This window comes from Hesperophylax consimilis, chromosome 7, assembly GCF_061612785.1.
Source record: "Hesperophylax consimilis isolate HC1 chromosome 7, BYU_Hcon_1.0, whole genome shotgun sequence".
Taxonomy (NCBI): Eukaryota; Metazoa; Arthropoda; class Insecta; order Trichoptera; family Limnephilidae; genus Hesperophylax; species Hesperophylax consimilis.
The window spans coordinates 34,159,108-34,181,059 of NC_142842.1; the positions used below are offsets into that span (position 1 = coordinate 34,159,108).

At 34.3% G+C, this 21,952-nt stretch overlaps 1 protein-coding gene across 1 annotated transcript; it reads right to left on the reverse strand.

Moving 5' to 3' along the window:
* Positions 1-5,106: 5,106 nt before the first annotated feature.
* Positions 5,107-21,601, reverse strand: LOC149422652 (ionotropic receptor 75a-like). Its single transcript, XM_089633981.1, has 6 exons — positions 21,408-21,601; positions 20,779-20,943; positions 14,926-15,137; positions 13,100-13,311; positions 10,742-11,019; positions 5,107-5,362 (listed from the first exon to the last, which is right to left on the reverse strand). Exons 1-6 carry the CDS (start codon positions 21,599-21,601, stop codon positions 5,107-5,109), a joined length of 1,317 nt encoding a protein of 438 aa, XP_089490107.1.
* Between the last annotated feature and the right edge of the window lie 351 nt (positions 21,602-21,952).

Here is a 21,952-nt window from a genome sequence, read left to right on the forward strand (position 1 = left end):
GGGGGGTTGGTTTACCCCTAAGGGGGGGGGGGATTCAATACTGTGGAGAGCAAGGGAGAAGAGGGGGGGGATTTATTATATTTATATTTGGGGCCTCTACTTACCGCAACTTATTATTTACATCACATTGATAAAAAAGATGGTGTAAATAATGTTATTGTATTTTACAGGAATAATCTACGAATACCATTCTCTTTTTTCCTACGTAACACTGAGGCCGTTGGGGGAGGGAGTGTTTAGACCCCATAAACCCCCCTCCCTTTACACGCCCTTAAATACTAATTACTAATACCTACCATGGACATTTTGTTGGACGTATTATTTGGTCGATGCATGTGGATCGTGATACATTTTTTTATTAAAATCATAAAACTTTTAAGAAACCAAATGTCGATTTGTTTCGGAACAACTTTTCAGGACAGTATAAGAACTAAATAAAATACCCGGAAAATTAAATCATATTCGATAGTAACAATAAAATTATGGTTAAATAATTCATTAAAAATGTTGTATTGTAAAAGTGAGAAAGTATCGTTAAAAATATTAATTATCATTAAACTAGGTAAGTGCCTACCTACGTATTTGACAATTTTTCTCCAGAAAATGGTTTTGTAACATTTCGCGTCGCCACGTCGTGTAACATTTGGAATCGGGCCGCTTACAATAAAACTCCTTGGATAGATGACGATAAGGTTTAAATTCCCGCCTAACTAAGTGTGATTTATTTTACTTTGCGAATTTAAGGCACAAATACTTCAAAGTTTTTTAGAATGGAGTACCCGAGTTATAGCAGAAAGAATTGAAGATATTTTTACTTACCTGGTAGAATGGAGCGCTCGAGTTATAGCAGTAAGAATTGAAGATATTGTTACTTAGTTACTGGTAGAATGCAGTGCTCGAGTTATAGCAGAAAGAATTGAAGATATTGTTACTTACCTGGTAGACTGGAATGCACGAGTTATAACGGAAAGAATCAAAGATTTACTTACCTGGTAGAATGGAGTGCTCGAGTTATAGCAGAAAGAATCGAAGATAGCTCCCAAATATTTGCCACGAAAATAGAAGAGATTTCTCAGATTCACGGCATCTGTTCGATGCTTCCTGAATGGTAAAGAAACGCTTATCCCATTTCTAGAGAACAACTTTAAAATGTTGATGCGATCTGCGGAAAATAACAATACTTATCCGCTTATGCGCCAAATTTATAGAGAACATGAAACGGTGAAATTTAGGTGGATTCATTAGCTTTATACCGCAGTAAGTAATTTCTTAATTATGTTCTCATTTTAATATTTTGAGGAATAGTATTAATTAAAAATGTATATATGACACCAATCGCTCGAGTGGACCAACTTCAAATACATTGCATCTAAAAAGTATAACAAACTATATGACAAAATAAGACAGTTAAGTAAATTAATAAAAAATGTTGCATGTTTATTCAGTTTTACGTATCATGTTGCATTTTATGTTTAAAATAATTTTAAAAAGTGTTTGTATTAACTACAATATGTATTTATTACTGATTGTGTACGTATGTTTGAATTTTATTTTGGGGAAATAATACACGAGAACTTCACATACGTACAGTTATCTCATAGAATAAAGAATATATATGTGTATTAACTTCATATTTTTAATTAATGAATATACACAGGGTGATTGGTTTATTTATGGAGACACGGTCGTGAGAGCTATTGCTTTGGCATCTGCGCTGCTGCTTTGGCAGTTCCACCTCATATATTATACGATCATCAGATAGGCAATTTTGCCAAGGCATAGGTACCTATTAAAAACATTATGATAAAGGTTCAAAGACGAACGGGTAAACAAAAACATCGATTGGGTAATGAAAAAGCACGTGACAAAGCTCGCAAATTACAGTGACAGATTGGACAGATGATATAATGATTGTTATGTTCAAGTTGTTGCCATTTTTAACGATTTGGTACCGTTTAAAAATATTATTTTTTCTCTAATGGTAACTATCTGTATAAAAAAATAATGATCGGATGGGTCCCGAAATGGGAATCGGCGTGAAAAAAATGTCTTGTAAAGCAGGTATAAGTCTGCTAAATACAATTATGAGACTGCTAAAGTCTGCTAAATTCAATTATGATGTTGGCTATTGACTAAGACATTTTTATCACAAACCTTCAATCTTCCAGCACAGGAACATCAGAACATGTTGCAATCCCCTTGTACTAAAATAATCCAACGCGAATTGAGAATAAATTCTCTCTTTCGTCGAATTATTAAATGCTTCACTAATGAAGTAAAACGAAAGGAAACACGCAGCAATAAAATAAAGCCTGAATGAACGCATGATACAATTTTTACAATATCAATCAATTATTTTATTAACATTTTAAATTACATTCAAAGTTTAAAACTGACTCTTTCTACGTCTCTAATCACACTAACAGAAATTCGGTTAGCAATTTTATTTGAAATAACAGATTTTAAAAAACATGTTTACATTTCATTAGTGATGTTTGCATTGAATATTAGAATGCTCGCGCACTTTCAAATAGAAACCGCCTTCGCCACTGATTTAGTATCTTTTGTCTATTAGATCGAAATAGCCAATCAACATCGAGTACTCTGTCTCTCTTACACTGTCTGGCATCGTATATAGCTATTACATTTGACTTGAATTCGTACTGAGACTGAATTTCTAAATTTGAAAATTGGTTGAAGATTGCTTTTGAAACACGAAACACGCCATCGTATTTCTTTTGTTCTTTTTTATTCTTTTGATGTTTGCATGACTGTCATTGTCGTTAAAAATATTTTATACAAGTAATTCTTTCTTTTGTATTAATGTTTTCTATTGTAAAACTGTATTTTTAATTGACAGCTTGGTGTTTGTTTAACGCGAAAATCTATCAAAGCAACGAATGTGATTGAATTTTTCATACAAATCATGTTATAAATCAATGATACTGTGTCCTTCTCGAACTTTGTAAATTAGGGTGTGCCGTCAACGTAAGTGGGCTTCTTTATAAATATTCACATGAGTGTAGATTTTCTGTGTCGCAAAAGTTGCGTATGACTATTTGGATTATGACATCTATTTTAGTCTTCAGATAATAAAGGCCTTTTGGTCCTCTACCGAGACTTGATTCAATCAATGCATTTTTAAACATACAATTCTCATTTCGATCTGCATTTCACCCCTCATTTCGGCAGTTAGATGATTTTAGTGTGACTAGCGATAGGTTCTCCTCACATATTTCACGGTTTTGTTCAAAATATCTAATGAACCACACTTAAATGCGCTCGAAAAGACAAAGAACTTATATATTTTTATACTTATGTAGGCATTAAATATGTATTTTAAATAATAAAATAACGAAACTCTTAAGACACCGAATAAATGCTTTGACGGCACACCCTATTGTACATTGAGGGTGACGTTCAGAAAAATAATCATGACTTTTAATTTTAACAATAAATCGAATACATAAACTAACACTTCATTTAGAAAATGCGTAGACAAAGGCTTGAAAAATGTTTAAACTCAAGGGCCCTTTTTCGTCCAGTATGACATTAGGATGATTTAAGGTAAACATTGATAACTTTTTTAATATGACTTTATTAATCCAGACTATTTAGACTTGATTTAGAGACAGACCACAGAGAATAATAATATCTTCGCTACCCACTACTTACCTACCTATATACTACCTACCCCCAAATAAATCTAAAAAATAATCTTCCGGGAAAAAATAAATGCCGCAGACGGGAATTGAAATCGAATGAAATGCTAGTATTTATTGAATTGTTTGGCGGTTTAAAATAAGCCGACGTAGCACAGTGGTTCCGTGCACCTGACCGGCAATCATAAGAAATACTGCTATTTTTATTTTTTCTGGAGCTTCTTCCAGACCTGATGCAACCAGATATATTTCAAAATATTGATACTACTTTTTCTACTCTCCATCGGTGTTTAAAATACTTACAGATATTTTATTTTTTGTAGTTTAATGGTACTGCTGTGCGACTTTGACGATTCCTTGACATTATCCATGTACATCTTAAAATTAGTAGGCAACTGACTGATCATACATAATTACACAAAATAATTCACTGCCATCTTGATACTGCATTATGCCTTAGCAATATTTAAATAAATGTTTCCGATTCCCTTTTTTAAGACGCCATGGCATGTTTGGCGTGAAAACATTAGAAAATAATATCGCCTATTTTAGCCCTCTGTCCCAAATGTGTCAACTATATAATAAGATAGAGTGTGCTGAAGTAGACATTTTAGTCAATAGTTTATATGGATTTAGAAAAAAAAACTGATATTGCTAAAAATTTGTTGCACTGATTATATTATGTATAACTTGGAACTTTTGTCTCTTACTTTTTTATAATACTCGTCATTTGAGTGAGCCTTACAAAATTTTATAATTTTGTATTTGAAATTTAGTCTTTATTTAGATGTACGAAAATTATAGCATCTTATTTCGGAGTAGGTTTTTGTAATTATTGTACTTATTAGTGCATTAACTGAATTTTTATAACAGGATTGTTCTCACGTAAGTGAAATCTTTTATAAAAAACAAGTATAAATAAAAAACATCGTGTGTTTCAATAATATTACACGGCCGGCATAGTCCAGTGGTAACGCATTGGACTGCCATTCCGAAGGTCGCGGGTTCGAACCCGGCGTGCGCAAATAAATTTTATTTGATTAATTTGTGTTATTTCACAATTAATTAATTAAAATAATATATAATATATAGTATATTTGCGGCACGTTCCAGAGTGGAAGATACTACCAGTATCGCCCTGGTGTAAGACCACCATTCAGAATTGAAACGTTGCTCCAAATGGCTTTAGCCGTGTTAAGTGACTAGATCTGAATAGCCAGGTACTTCCCCACCTTCCTCTTTCCCTTCCCCACTTACCTTCAGCCTCACAACATCCCCCAATTGGGGATGCCATAGTCTCACTGGCTCCAGACGGGAGCAGTTGGGACTCTTGTGAGGTATTCACTATAAAAAAAAAAAAAAATACGATTATATTGTTCACATCTGATACCGTGTTTCGTTTATTATTTATTCGGATGATTTATGGGAAATAGTGACAGCTGTTTTAATATGTCTTTATTAATCCAGACGACACTAGACTTGTTTTCTTTGTTGCCCGCGATCCCCTTCGGTGTGCTGCACACTCCATCAGCAGTATTAGTATGGCTGCGACCCCTCCCAGCAGCAAGAATAACAGCAGGGACCCCAACTGACCCGCCGTGACTGCCTTCACCACCACCCCGGCCTGGCAGCGGGGGCGGCTGGCTCGGTAGATGCCGTCCGCACGGGACAGGAGACCCGTCTCGTGGGACCAGAGGGACCTAAACATGTGGAATGAATAGATACAATACCAATAGATGAATCGAGAACTCAAACTAAATAGGCTTGGATCTTTTTTCTAATCAAAAATTCATCCTACCCATATGAGAGATAGCCACCCAAATGTATTATTGGCACCTGTGCTAATGAGACGCTGATTTGGTAATCTTGGGCCTTACGGACCAGTCAATTTGATTGGTTCAACCCTCGTTTCACGTGACAGTTGTGTGTAACTTGAGTGCTAACTTTACCGCATTCAGCGCACATCCACGTGGTTCAACTTTACGTTCAACTTAACCAGATTTCAACAACCGCTCAACCAAATTGAGTCATCTGGAATGCCCATTAATATCTTTTAAATAAAAGTCTTTATCATATTATCAGCTTGATATGATTACCGGTGGAACTTTAATATTTTAAGTGATATATCGGATCATTACAAATATCTAAAAAAATATATCATTAGAGCAGTGTATACAGGGTTAAAGGAGAAAAATACCCTACATTTCTGACGTAGGCGAATGAATGAAAAGGTGTGAGTTCGCTGCTTCGCGCTCCGTATGGCGACCATCGGTCCTGCTCGTCAACGCTCCGTGTCGCGTCGTCGGTCGACCGACCGTATGTGTGGCACTATTTCCCCGGGTGGTGTTTTGTCCATACAAACGTAGTCCTCAATTTCCTCTCTTGATTTTGACACTAGTGTAAATATTTTTTAACATAATATAGATATCAACCATAAGCGTGTCGGAACGTTATTGTATAAGAGCTAGGACCCTCCAAATATCCTTAAAATTGCCCAGTTTGTGCTAAACATTATTCTATGTTCATGTAAGTTGACCGATACATAATTGGCATATTTAATACAACACAAATTTAATTTCATTGTGAATACCCATTTCCTGTTCATACTACTCCTAGTCAAAACCTAAGAGTAATAATAACACTTTTGCTCAACATCATTACGTATATCTAGGAAAAATTTACTTCAACAGCCTACCCGAAAATATCAGATCAATAGAAAACGATTAACACCTAATAAAAACTAAAGAGAAGTTCAATGTAAAAATACCAAAATGATGAAAATATCTTCGTATTTAATTATGCAGGGTTTTCCAATAAGAGGTGTTATTTTGAATGGCCCACTATTTCGGTAGATGTTACTTTTGAATCTGTCATTTTTTGACATTTGATAAGTAGAAACTACGCCATTTATAAAAATGGAACGGTACACGCTTCAATAACGCATTAAAATTATTAAAATTCACTTGAGTGAATCAAATGCAAATTATCTTGAGTGATGAAGCCCATTTCCACCTCGGTGGCTTCGTCAACAAGCAAAATTGTCGCATCTGGGGCTCGGAAAACCCAAGAGTTATTGTTGAAAAGCCTCTTTATTTTCAACGTGTGACTGTTTGGTGCGATTTATGGTCCGGCGGAGTCATTGGCCCTTACGTTTTCGAAAATGAGGCTGGAGCAACAGTTACGGTAGATGGATCGCTATCAAGAGATGATTAATGATTTTTTTATGGCCGAAATTGGATGGTATTAATCTGGACAACGTTTACTTTCAACAAGACGGCGCTACGTACCACATAAGCAACGAAACCATTGATCTTTTACAATTGAATATCAAAATAACACCTCTTATTGGAAAACCCTGTACATTTCAATTTATATTCATTTAAATATATTTTTTAAAATTCATATTTCTTTAAATCATAATTACAAACACTAAGGACGGGTTGTTTCGGAAAATTTGAACAATTCATCAAATTTCAACGTTCATTTTCAAGTTCTGTGAAAGATTTTTTCAAGTTCTGTTTTTATTTCAGTATTGTCAAGCAACTAGCCTACAATGATATAATAACAGAACTTGAATAGGACTTTCACAGAACCTGAAAATGAACGTTGAAATTTGATGAATTGTTCAGATTCTCCGAAACAACCCGTCCTAAATATTCTTTATCTTGGTGCTCAGCCAGAGGCGGATTTGCAGTCTTGGCCGCCCTAGGCTCCAGACCATGTAGCCGCCCCTTTTTCAGTATCCATCATATTGACCAGGAGTATCCAAACTTTTCAGTAAGTTCCTAGGGTCAAAGCCGTTTTAATTTTCCTGCCATTATCATTCATGGTTCATGGGGTGAGATTTGTCCAGGTCTTGGCGGCGGATACGTCTGCCCACCTGCTGCGTGGCGGGCCGGATCGAGAGAGACTGGGTGAGGGAGGCCTTTTGACCTTTCCAGCCGGACTATCTTGACCCATCGCCTTGCACCGCAGTTGTAGGGATGTATTCATACGTATGTCACTCCTGGACACACTAATCCCCAGATTCCTACCCACCCCTCATACATTTTCCTTTTCAGAACTTCCTATCCTTCCCTTCCTTAAAAAGACCCTCCACACAGCAACACCTAAGATGACATAGGTCGTGAGGGAAAATATTTTCCTCAAAGCCTCACGTGTGGAATTAATGTAAAAAAATACGCTTGCTAAATTCGCTAGTTCAATTACTGTATAATTGTCGATTGTCGCAGGCCGGATTGATGACAATGGCGGGCCGTTGTTTGGAGACCCCTGATATAGACTATAGACTACATAATGAATTTACTTTATTGACAACTTTTATCGAAATCGATTCAGAAATTTAGTTAACTATAATAACTGCTAGTTTGTAATACTTTCTAAGGTTTCAAGGATTTGAATAAAACATTTAAAACAGTTTTAGGTTTAATTTATTTAACTAGTTTCAGGTTTATTCTCATACAATAATATATAAGTGTTTTACAGTTACAATTAGGGTTGCCAGATACGGGCTGGATAAAAAGTTATTATTAAGTCTCCAAACAAATAAAAGAAATCAGCACCTCTTTTAAATAAAAATCAACTTAAGGTAAATATTAAAATATAATAACTAAACTTAAAATACAAATTAAAACGTTGGTAAAAAAAATTACGTAAAGCATTATCTAACATAAAAATAAAACTGAACTCAAAACAAAAATCTGGCAGTTACATTATGCTGAAATACGCCATCCCACGCATATTATAGCTCTGTGTGTGAACAGTGTGAACACGCTATTATGCATAACAATACCTAACGCGGTTCAGTCACTAGCGCAACTGAATCACGGTAGGGATTGGAAATACGCGAGCGGGCGAGCGACGGAGCATGATAGGTGTGGCGAGGGCGGCTGCGGGGCGTGGGGGCGCGCTGTGTGCTGTGTGTGAACACGCTCTTGCATATCGCTATTTCGTACGTAGAATATTTAGGTACTTAGGAAGTAATTTCTTGTTATCATCTGTGACTTTTTGTCACGATTGGCCGCCCCTAATATCTGGCCGCCCTAGGCCCGGGCCTACATAGACCTAAGGGCAAATCCGCCTCTGTGCTCAGCACTCTTTTAAACACAAGCGCGAGCTTCTAAAGAAAATAAACATTAAAAAAAATCGAAAGCAGTGAAAACTAGTTTTATGAATGATTAATTATTTAATAAAGAAAAACAAATTGCTACTCTAAGGTCCAAAACTAATTGGCTCAGTTATTCACGGACAAGCAAAATTCAAAACGATATTCGCGAAATAATAATTACTAGCCATTCATTAAAAAGTAAATAATTTAGTACTCACACATTAAAACTATTTTTAAATAAAAACCAATGTGTTATGTCGAATAACCAATGTTTGAAATATGTGGCAAAACAAACAAATGCATATCAAGGTTTTCATAATATTGAGTTTCGCTGTAGCGGGTTTTGACTATACACAATATCATTACAATCCCTCACAATGTTTGCCGACTTTTTCATTACCACCGTTATCATTGCATTTTATTCATTACAAACTCCCCTACATAAATATAAAACGAATTTTTAATGGTTGAGTTAAATTCTAACTGGTTTCTAATCTTAATAAAGGGTTTTCCAATAAGAGGTGTTATTTTGAATATAAATTAAGGAATTAATGATTTTTTATGGCCGGAATTGGATGATATTGATCTGGACAACGTTTACGTTTAACAAGACGGCGCTACGTACCATACAAGCAACGAAACCATTGATCTTTTACGGGAAAAGTTTCCGGACCGTGTTATCTCTCGAAGAGGTGATCACAATTGGCCACCGAGATCTTGTGATTTAACACCTTGCGACTTCTTCATTTGGAGCCACGTGAAAGAGAAGGTCTACGCCAACAGCCCAGCGTCGATTCAAGACCTCAAAGATGGAATTCGTAAGGCTATCGAGGACGTAAGGCAGCCACTTTGAGATTTGGTTATGGAAAATTTCATGAAAAGGATATGGTCCTGTAGGCGTGGTCGTGGTGGTCATTTGACTGATGTTATTTTTCACTATTAACGGCATACCTTCTTCTTTATAATGAAATAAACATTCATCATTTATATTAAAAAGTAGCATTTTTCTTTGAATATCAAAATAACACCTCTTATTGGAAAATCCTATACATAAAAATTCAGCCCGCGTAGGTTTGTGCTCATGAAATCAATGAAAATTTCAAAGTTTGTTGTTATTGGTGCCAGAAGTGTTTAAGATGTTTAAATGGTAGATAATTCTGGGACGCCCGAGGAATACTTAACGCAATATCTCTGCACCGTAATGAGATATGGAGTCGAATTAAATTCGACGTTATGTAGTTTTTTAACGGTAACATTGTGGTATAAAGTACTTAATAGTGGAAGTCGCACGCGTCCGAGTTAGACATTAGCAATAGCATTGCGGGGGATCCACTAGTATTTATTTTTTATAATTATTTTGTGACGCAATTGCCCGGATAGCTTTGTTTAATTCTCTCTATCTGCACAATTATTGTTCGGTCGACAAGTCTTCAAGTACTTCCTGATCTATCACGACATGATAGCCCGATGTGAGCGCTGTTAAACGTTCAATTTACATATTGATTGCTCTGTATCAGTAACTACAGTACAGTGCTACCTAAATGCTGTGGAAAAACATAATCATCGCAAGTTACCCAATTAAATCAACACATCAAGATAACCAAAGATGCTGGTGAGTACAATGTATTGTGTAATTCTCTGTCTTTGGTGTGGTGCATTCCAATCCTGTATCGGGATCACAGGTTTTCATTAGCAAGTGATAGGAACCATTTTCTCTCTGAACCGTGAGGGACACAAGCTACCGCATCACATTTCAATAATAAAAACAAATTAATCACCGCTCATTGTATTATTATCGTCCATAGATACTTATTTGCCTATTCTTCTATATTTTCATTTTCATTATTCGTTTATCCAGACGAAAGAACCATTGGAACCATTCAGTTGTGGTGCACACAAAGTGATTTATTTTCGTTGAAATAAAAACGACGCCACAAAGTGAATTTGCGATTATTGAAAATATAATATTTACCTTATTTTAAATATTTTAGTGAAAGGTGAATTCTTCTGTATGACAGTGGAGAGCTTATTCCTGGGTAAGAAGTCTATCTCCTTGATCTGGCAGATCTGTTCAGGTTTGAAGGTGGTAGCGATGACCGAGTACATGGTAGCCCTCTCCGTGTGCAAGGCCATAGTGCCTCTCTGCACTTGGTACACCCCTTCTCTCAAGGGGAGCAGGAGGTCGTGAATCTGCTTCCCTGACTTTATGACCTTCTCGCCTAGATGTTTGACTTCTTCGTTCTCTGGATTCTGAAATAAATTTAACAATTATTTACCGCTTCCCGGGAGATACACTCATCATTTAAAAAAATCAACAATCTGTCTCGTATAATATAAAAAAAAAAGTGGGTGTGTCAAGCCTACGCAAGACAGAAGTGAAACTTCTAGTTTCAGCTGATGCTTGGCGTGGCGCAGTTCGCTGGTGTCTGAGAGAGAGGAAAGAAGAGAAGAGAGAGAACGTTCGTGAGCGGCTCCCCCACCTCAACAAGGTTTCACTTCAAAAATGCCACAGCCGAGAATCGAACCTCGCTTAACTGATTGAAAGCCAACCACGCTGAGCACCAACTGTAAGCAAAGCCGCATAAATTGATTATATTATGTAGGTTCTGAAAATATGAGAGCTTGTTATGTTTTATAATGTTACCTACATCACACCCAAAATATAATATATTTTTAAAAATAATGTACAATGTACAGAAATAGAATCCCACACAAGATCGCGTAGTGCGCTCTAGCGAACGGATATTTTATCAGAGGGAGATAGTTTTAATTTTTTTTTCTGTAAATTATTACATATTATCAAAATAAATAAATTAATTAAATAAATGTAATACAATTATCATAATATACGGATTAGATAATAATTTTAATCCAACACAATAACGCAAAGCGCGCTCTAGCGGAGTAATGTTTTATCACAGTGAGATAAGTGTTTTTATTATTTTGCAATATTATTTTCTTTTAAAAAATGTTCTGACCTACTAAAAAATAAGATATTGCATGAAAAAGGCGTTAAAAACAAAAAAATAATGTGCGATGGCCGAGAATCGAACTCGGATCAACTGCTTGGAAGGCAACTATGCTGACCATTACACCACCAACGCCAGTTGTCGGGATGAGCTAAGAAGCATTTATATGTTACTTCAAAACTTTGACTAGATCAAATGAACTTTAATCGGTGGTGGGGGTACCCGCATTTTCGTTTCGGTCATGAGTCGGTTTTACTCCGGTCCTCGAAATTGCATGACGCGCGTAAAGAAGTTTCACTTCAAAAGTTAAATCCAAATTTGTCCAGGAAAAGGTACAAAAAATATTATTAGGATGGAAAAAAGGTTCCGCTAACATCCAATCGGCTCTTTACAATTCCGTGGCCGAAAAAGTTTGCAAACCGCTGCCACAGTATTTTTTTTTCAAATGTTTCTGGCTTTCGCAATTCAAAGGTGTTCTAAGCTGTCACTTCAAAGTATGGAGGGAGAATAGGTGAATTTATGTAATAATTTAATTTAAATGGATAAACTTCATAATTTTAATATGGAAGATTTGAGTCTAGTTCAGATTTGGAAGAGATGAGATGTTGGACGGAGAGAAGGCAATTTTAAATGAGGCTCGATAAAAGAGAGTATATTTGCTTAGAGAGGGACAACCAAAAAAACGTGTTTCACGGTTTCCAATTTTAGACCACCGAAAATACAATCAACCCGTGATTTTTATGAGTGAGAAGGAACGGAACTAATCCCATATCTCATTCGAAGAAGTAAGGATTTTTGTTTAAATGGGGGCGTTTTTGAAACCACGGTTTGATTGGAAAGTTCTTTGTATCGAGGTATTGAGCAATATGGATACGAAAAAATTAAGAATTTGGTCGATATTTTGATCATAACTTTGATAAAATATTTAGATCTAATTAGAAGAAGGTTATTTAAAGCGTAAATTCCAAAACTAAAGTGTCATTTTAGTAGACGAGAAGGAATCCTACCGGCTGCGTCAATATTATTAATGTTATTTCGTGAGGTAGTAACTATTCTAGCCCTTTAAATATTAGGAAACCAAATTCATGTGGTGTTTGGGACCAAATTTGGTCTTCTAATAATTAACGGGCTAGAACAGTTCAGAACAGTTCTGTTCTTTTACTGATGTGGTTTGTTGACTGATACACTGATTTAAAAGAACACTCATATATTTAAAATAATTTAAAAGAGGCTGAGTGAGATAATATGAAGGTTGACCTATCGTCGTCTCACTCTCCACTACGTAAAACAATTAAGCGTCTTTTATATAATTATTTGTATCTTACTACGTAGCACTTAGAGCGTAATAAGCGAAAGTTAACCTCAAGGAGGACTTGATTGTACGGCAGGTTTTCCAGTCCTATTTCCAAATGACTATCGGCTAACTCCCTGATGGAGTTGATGGGAGAGTCCTTGTTTTCCAGCAGGAAGGACACCACGCAGGAAGTGTAGAAGTTGTTGAGGAGGATGGCGGTAAGAAATAGAAACAGGAACATGATGCGACCGGATAAACGTTCGGGAACTACATTTGATGCTGAAACGAAAACTTTTTTATTGTGGCCATCAATATATTGATTATGTTTCGGTAAAATTCTTAAAGACACATTTTTGGGAATATAACTTTTCAGTGGTTTCATATAAGTCTTCAAAGAACAACATGATAAATTTTTTTTGCTGATTAGGGATACTAAATTTATGCCTCCACTTTTATAGGTTATTTAGAGAAAACCATAGATAAAATTAATCATCCCTCAAATCTCACATAATTTATATAAATAAAAATATTCATGTTTTTTTTCATTATTTCTGGCTTTCACCCTTCAAGGGTGAAAGCCAGAAATAGGTTCTTGGCCATCATTTAATATTATTGAGAAACGAAAGGTGAATTTAAATATTAATTTTATTTAAATAGGCAAATTTCAAAATTATAATGAAAATTGGAGTCGATTTCAGACGGACGGGTTGTTTCGGAGAATTTGAACAATTCATCAAATTTCAACGTTCATTTTCGGGTTCTGTGAAAGTCCTATTCAAGTTCTGTTATTATATCATTGTAGGCTAGTTGCTTAAAAAAACTGAAATAAAAACAAAACTTGAAAAAATCTTTCACAGAACTTGAAAATGAACGTTGAAATTTGATGAATTGTTCAAATTCTCCGAAACAACAGAAGAGAAATATTAATGTTCTTTGTTCAAAATCTTAAATCTCCGAAAGTTCTTCATCGCTTGTTTGAAATTTCAACACAAGTTGCATTCAAATACAGATGTGTTTTTATATACAAATACTATGTTTTTTTTTTAAACAGCGCAATCTGTTGGATGTAAAAGCAACAAGCACCATTGTTTCTCTATCTGTAGAGACAGACTGAGACACATCAACGCGTGGCGGGGTACATCTAGTTATAAATAGGATTGCAATGTTTTGAAAACAACCACTTTCATATTAATTTCAAATTTTTTAGAAACGTTTTAATCGTCTCCTGTAAAATTTGCACTTTGTGGCTTGGAGGATTTTACCAAACCACAGTCGAGATAATGTATAGCACAGCATGAAAAAATTTAATTAGATATTCTGATACAGCACGATGAAAATAGTTAATATTCAAAGATTGTAGATTGATACTATTTTAGATAATACCTTTGTTGGCAAAACCAAGAGATCGACAAAAAAATATTTTACAATGGGAGTGCCCACAAGGAAACTATGAGAAACATTAATTTTTTTAATGAATTAATTAGTTATAAAAATGAAAGCAAATGAAAGAGAATTCATTTGAATTTTCACAAAAATGAATGAACTAATTGAACGAAAATGAATAAAATTGAAATATAATTAATTACCTACTGGAAATAAATAAAACGAACGAAAATGAATGAAATTGAACTATTGGAAATTCATTCAAATTAATTAAATTTTCGAAAATTAATAAAAATCAACTATAATTGACAGAAATCAATTAAAATTTACGATAAATAAGGAAAGTTAATGAAAATTACTGAAAATTAGTAAAAATTAATGAAAATGAGTGAAAAATATTTGCAAATTAATTAAAATAATTGATATTATGAAAATTAACAGAAATGTATAAGAATCTATGAATATGAAAGAAAATTTTTGAAAACGAATAATGAGAGCGAAAATGAATACCTTGGTTGCACAGCGCTCCGAGGGCCACGAAGAGGTGGTGGCCGAGCGAGGTCTGTCCTTTGGGCGCCCCCAGAGCAGCCAGGTGCACCACGAGGGCCGCGGCCCCGGCGGAGCCCATCACGAGCCCCCAACTCACGGCCGAGAAGGGCCGCAGCAGGTTCGTGCTCAGTGCACCCCCCGAGTGGGCGGGCTTCAGGAATAGGAAGCAGGTGCTGACACGGAAAAAATATTAAATCGGCATAAAAATAATGTTTTTGTTTGTGAATAAATAAACAAGTGTAAAGGAAAAAATAATTCAAGAGTTTAAAAATTATGTTTTTTATAAATAAGATTTTTCAGCTGAGAGTCCTTAGTTAGGTAAGAAAAACTGAGATGAGCTAATGAACTCAAATTTTGGATTTGTGAGATCCACGTACAGTACACAAAAACATAATATTAAAACTATATTCGGATGATGCCATCGCATGTCTCACGGAAATGATTGCAGGAAATAAGGACCTTGGCGTCAAATCAAATCAAATCAAATCAAAAATTATTTATTGTAAAATAAAAATTACAAAAGGTGTAGCTTATGGGTAGACCCCATTTCTTCCAGCTAACCACATTTATTTAATTACAATGTTTATATAATATTATTTGTTTTATTATAATAATTACAATGTTTATACAGATAAAATAACAATATACCAATGAAAAAATAAAAAAATACTAATATATATACCAATAAAAATAGGCGTTTCATTTACGTGAGGTATTCACTCAACCTGTAGTGACATTTATTAACAGGGAAAGTGTTTAGTAACGATTTGAATTTGTGTGTATCTTGTATTTGTTTAATGTTATGTGGAAGGTTGTTATATACTTTAATGGCCATGTAGTATGGTCCTTTTTGGAATATTGTTTTGTTTGCTTTTGGTATTAATAAGTTTTCTGTGAGCCTTGTAGCGTATTCATGTGTTGAGTTTTTTTAGTGGGAACTTGTCTGTAGATAATCGCACTAACATGCATAACTCCATTATATATATGTCTGTGACTGTCAGAAATTTCAGATTTTTGAACATAGGTTTACATGAATCTAAACGGTCAGAGTTTGTAATTTTTCTTATGCATCTCTTTTGTATGATGAAAACATCTTTAGCGTTTACCGAGTTTCCCCAAAAAATAATACCATATTTTATTATTGAATATACATAACCATAGTATGAGGCTATTACTGATTCGGTGTTTAATATTTTTCTCAAGGTACCCAGAACATAAGAAAAACTACTGATTTTTGCTACAATTTTTGAGACATGTTCTTTCCAGTTTATGTTTATATCTAATTCTATTCCCAGTAGTGAACAGGTTTGGGAAGGTTCGATAATATTATTATTAATGTTTACATTTATATTTATGGGTGTAGCTTGCACTGGACAAAATTTTAAAATTTGGGTTTTGTTTGTGTTGAGTGATAGATGTTGCGATAACAGCCAGTTTGCTATTAATTGGCAATCATAATAATTGGCATCACCTATTTCTAGACCTGGTCAAGGCTTTTGACACAATATCCCATAAAATACTGTTACTGTAAAATACAGGAATAACGGGAAAAGCTTTTCAATGAATGCAAAGTTACATATCAAATAGATTCCAACAAAAGAGAATGAATGAGGCAACACTAGAAAATAACTTTGGAGTGCCACAAGGAAGTACACAAGGGCCCCTGCTCTTTATTAATCAATCAATCATTAACGAACTCAACATATAGGAGGTAAAATTATTACGTTCGCAGATGATACCGTTATACAGGGTGTCCGGGGGTAGGTGCATTATCTTATTCTTAACTATATGTATCTTATTCTTAACTATAAACAAAGAAGTTATAAGCATGTCAAATTTTATAAATCTTACACAATTAAATAAAATTGAAAATTGTAATAACAAAATACTGGACTTGGTATTTTCAAGTAATACTTTAGTAACTGTAGTAAAATCAAGTGAAATAATATTACCTGTAGATAACTATCATCCTCCATTAAATATTAGCGTATCACTAAATAAAATACCAAATCTACAGTGCAAAAAATCACTTCACAATTTTAATAAAGCTGATTTTAATCATATTAATGAATGCTTAAATGCTGCTGATTGGACTTTTTTAAAACAAGAAAATATTAACGAAAATATCAACGTATTCTATAAAATAATTCACAATATCATAGAAAAAAGTGTGCCTTACATTAAATGTAAAAATAATGTTTTCCCTCAGTGGTTCAGTAAATATTTAATTGACTTGACTCTATTGAAGAAGAAAATACATAAAAAGTACAAAAAATCCAATTCAATTGAAGATTATATTCAATTCAATTCAATTCGACGCCAATGTCACGATCTTTCTAAAAATTGTTACAAAGAATACATAAATAATGTGGAAAATTCGATTGCAAATAACGACATCAACACTTTATGTAAGTACTCAAAGTCATTAAAAAAGAAATGAAATAGATATACCTGCTAGCGTGTATTATAACGGCATAAATGGAAATAATGCAGAAACTATTGTTAATTTTTTAAAGATGTATATGACAACACAATTGATAATAGTGAAATTCCTTTTTTTTCATCTAACATCAATTTATAAATTTCTAACATTCACATAGATATAAATGAAATTAAAACCCATATTAACAAATTTGATATAAAAAAAATTCGGGTCCTGACAAAATACCACCAATTCTATTGAAACACTGTATACATGCCTTGTCGTATCCCCTTTATTTAATTTTTAATATGTCATTGTCATCGGGATATTTTCCAATTGTAATTGCATGGAAAAATAGTTACATCACACCCATATTTAAAAAAGGTGACAAATGCGATATACGCAACTATAGACCTATGTGTATACAGTCAACTATTCCAAAACTAGGTATTTGAAAAAAATATTTTGGATAAAATTATTTTTAAATTAAATGGGATTATAACAAGGTTTCAACACGGTTTCATGAAGAATAGATCAACTCTGACAAATCTACTAATATATGAAAACTTTATAGCGAATGCCTTTGCAGATAAATGTCAAGTAGATTCGATATATACTGACTTCAGCAAGGCGTTCGATAAAGTTTGTCATAAAATATTGATAAATAAATTAAGGAGTATGGGTATAACCGGGAACTTTCTTAAATGGGTAGAGAGTTATTTAACAAATAGGCAACAGTTTGTAAAATTAAACGACGTAATATCGGATGCCTTTTCTGCCACTAGTGGTGTGCCACAGGGCTCCCATTTAGGACCAATACTGTTAATTTTATTTATGAATGACATTGTAGACGTTTTTCCGATGTTGATATCCTGCTATTTGCTGATGATTGAATTATATAAAAAAAATTAAAAATATTTCTGATTGCAAAGGGACGCTTAGATGGTTTGGGCATGTAGAGCGAATGAGCGAAGATAGGAGTGTAAGGAGGATATATGATGCAAATGTGAATGGTAGCAGAAGTCGGGGACGCCCGAGGAAGACATGGCACGATCAAGTGAATCAGATACTCGAGTCGGGCCATGTCAAGAGTCAGAATAATAGAAGAGTATGTATGAGACGATGTATGAATGTGAATGAGGCAAGGAGTGTGTGCCAAGACCGAGTTGTTTGGCGGTCCGTCCTCTCTGCCTACCCCTGCGGGGAAACGGCGTGATGGTTAGTTAGTTAGTTAGTTATAAAATAAAGAAACCGACAATTTATGAATACAATCTTGAAAAAATTATATTAAACTCAGTAGAAACAATAAATGATCTAGGTATTATTTTTAACTCAAAACTTACATTTATTAGCCATATAAATAATATTATTAATAGAGCAATGAAGATTTTAGGATTTATTATTAGAATAACCAAACAATTTTGTAACATTGATACTATTCGCATTTTATACATAACGCTAGTGAGAAGCATTTTGGAATATAACTCTACGATTTGGGCTCCACATTACAATATCCATATTCAAGCGATTGAAAAAGTCCAGCATAGATTCCTTAGGTATATTAATTTTAAATTAGGTATTCCAAGAGAATCCGTGGACTATAATTTGTTATTAAACTGGACTAATCTCGTAAATTTATCAGATCGCAGAAAAATCTGTGATCTATTAATATTATATGAAATAATTCACTAGGTCCTGGATACCCCTGATTTAATAGAACTAATACGATTTCATTGCCCTGGTCGCGCTAACAATAGACTGACCACCGTTCTACTATAATAACACACATACATTATCACATTATTACTCACCAATCAGTCGATTACACATTTTGGGAAATGAACATGCTAACATCGGCGACATTTATTTCTTAAAATTAGCGCAATATAAACATGCACTCAACAATTATTTTTCCATAATGTAACTTTATATACGCAATATGGACATGTTGAAATGAAATGATGATATTTCTCATTGTTCTTTTTTTTGTTATTTTTGATTGTGATACACAAAATAATTGTATGTTATTTTTAAGTTTAAAACTACTATTATGTAATGATATTATTTTTCTTACTTTTGTACTCTATTATATGTTTATGTATAAAAGGCAGTATAGCCGTTTATGTATTTAAAATAAAAAATTAAAATAAAATCTTCAGGAGGTGATTCTACGTGATAGTACAAGTAAAAAATCCAAAGACTTTTTCGAAATTCCTACTTTTAGGGGTACTTTTCAGGTAAAACAGTAAAAATTGGTCTGCCGCGTGGGTTTGGCATTATTATTTAGCTTCGCTGCTAAATCTACCCTCCCGCGCCCAAACGCTGTCGTTCGTCAGTCTACTTAGTTGCCCCGCTTCGTGTCAATAATTTTATTTTATTCGCAAGGGATCTGATATTTTTAGCAGTATTTAACTTTAAAAACTTGATATTTTTAATCAAAACTAGTAAATGTAGTGTGTTTTTATCTTAGCGTGCATTTATTAAAACTTCCTTGAAAGAATATCTTTATACAGTGCATGTTTTCTCCAAAGACTTACTCTTAACATTGTATTTATTTGTGCGTAATTTTGATCACTGTGACAATATCTGGCTTCACCCACAAAGAATGGGCAGACATTCATTAGGTTTGCGGGCTACATGATGTAAATACACACGGAATGTGGACATTTTGAAAATTCGTTAAGTTAGTCAAAAGCAATGACATTAGTAGATGATTAATATATAATAATATTTTTATCGTTCAAAGTGTAACTACATTTGGTTAATTTTAGAACAGTTGTCTTTTTGAATTGTAGCATAATTGTAAACGTCAAACACTCGGCTTAATTTTATTGTTTACATGTGGTTTCAATGGACACGGGCCGATCACAACGTTGCCACCTCGTTCTCGACAAGCTCAGAGCGAATCTATCGGCTAAGTTTGCATCTCACATTACATTTTTTTGATAGATATTTCTTTTTGTGTGGGAAAAATAAGTTCGGAAAAAGTCCACCTCACAATACATAACATTAACTTCGTCAAAATCGGCTTTATCAAGTTTACAATAACAAATAAAAAAAATAAGAAACTTTATATGTTGAGATTGTTTTCTGCCAACTGTCAACCAGAAGACTCATGAAAAAAGGTGCGCTAGCTTTTGCAGACCAGTCAAAGTTTTTCATTTTTATTTCCGATAGCCATACAACTCTCGAAGAACTTTAGCTTCCGTTTTGTTCACAAGCATCTTTCAAAATGATTATTATGAAAATAAATAATAATTCCAATGATCAATCTAAAGAGATGAAAGGTCACGCTGAAAGTAAAAGAGCCGGGACAATAAATAGGGCCCTACTCCCAGGACTGCGGGTTCCACCAGCCACCATCACTACTGTGGGAGTGACCATTGACCTACCTGAACTCCCACAGCTGGAAGTAGCTGTCCATGAAGTCTATCCTAGGGTCCACCAAGCGAAGACAGGTCACGGCGAAGTCCCCCTTATCTGCGTTCAGCATCCCCACCAAGCTCATCTCCCAGGACTGAGGGTTCCACCAACTCTCGCCTTCCGACAACACCAACCTAAAACGGAACAAAAAAATAATTATTATAGTTACTAATTATGGCTTTGCGGTGGGCAATAAACAACAAAATCAACGAGTATTTTAGTGAATATGAATACCGATAACTCCTGAAAACAGGCAAAACTGTTTGCATAAAATATGCTGATTTCACAATAATAATGATAATATTTGGATGATTTGTATAGCGCCGTTATGTGCAAAATCACCGCAAGGGCGCTGTGCAAAAATATTTTTTTTTATTTAAAAATATATTTATTTTATATAAAAACATAAAATGTTAATCTAAAAAAAAACTAATTACAATAAAAATGTTTTCTTTTTAACGTAACTACCCATTTGATATGATACATAATTCTATGGAGTTTTTAGGGGGTGGACGCAACAAATGCCGAGGGATATATTTAGGTATATATGCATCAGTAGATTGTATGAATTTATTTTGAAGAGTTTGCCCATACTCACGAGAAGTTGTAATAGTCTTGGAGTAGCAGGACCATATTGTAAGAGACTTTGCTCAGAGAGTCGGTGTACGGCTGTGATCTATCCGTGAGATATTCCACCACGTCGGTAGTTCCGCGATTCTTCGTCACTGATATGGCTCTTAAACGGGCTCCCTGCATGTCCCTTCGACGTGACCAGATGGTCTGCGAGATCATTGTCAGGCCGGAATCTAGGAGGATTTAGGGTGTGACAGAAACTTACATAACTAACAACATTCAAAGTACAAAATGTAGAAGACATCTACCAAAACAAAAACATAAATTGTCCAAATAGAATAAAGGTTTAAACTAATATACCAAAGATATTATAATACAACATCAAAATCATAAAATTTAATACAAAGCAAATGAGCAAATTGAGCAAAAACAATTATCTTTTATCTGGAATTAAACATTTTAATAATCTGCTCATAGAAATTAAAAATTAAACCAAGGCTTAAAAATATGTTTACTCAAACAGAGCTAATTGAGTTTTGAATAGATGTAATTTTCGAACAGCTTAATATT

Excerpts from the sequence above, each read along its gene's own strand:
- LOC149422652 (XM_089633981.1), bottom strand. The coding sequence starts at position 21,601 with ATGATCTCGCAGACCATCTGGTCACGTCGAAGGGACATGCAGGGAGCC. Across the intron at positions 13,312-14,925 it reads CGGAGCGCTGTGCAACCAAG|CATCAAATGTAGTTCCCGAA; the intron begins GTATTCATTTTC and ends TTTTCGTTTCAG. Across the intron at positions 11,020-13,099 it reads ACAATCAAGTCCTCCTTGAG|AATCCAGAGAACGAAGAAGT; the intron begins GTTAACTTTCGC and ends AATTTATTTCAG.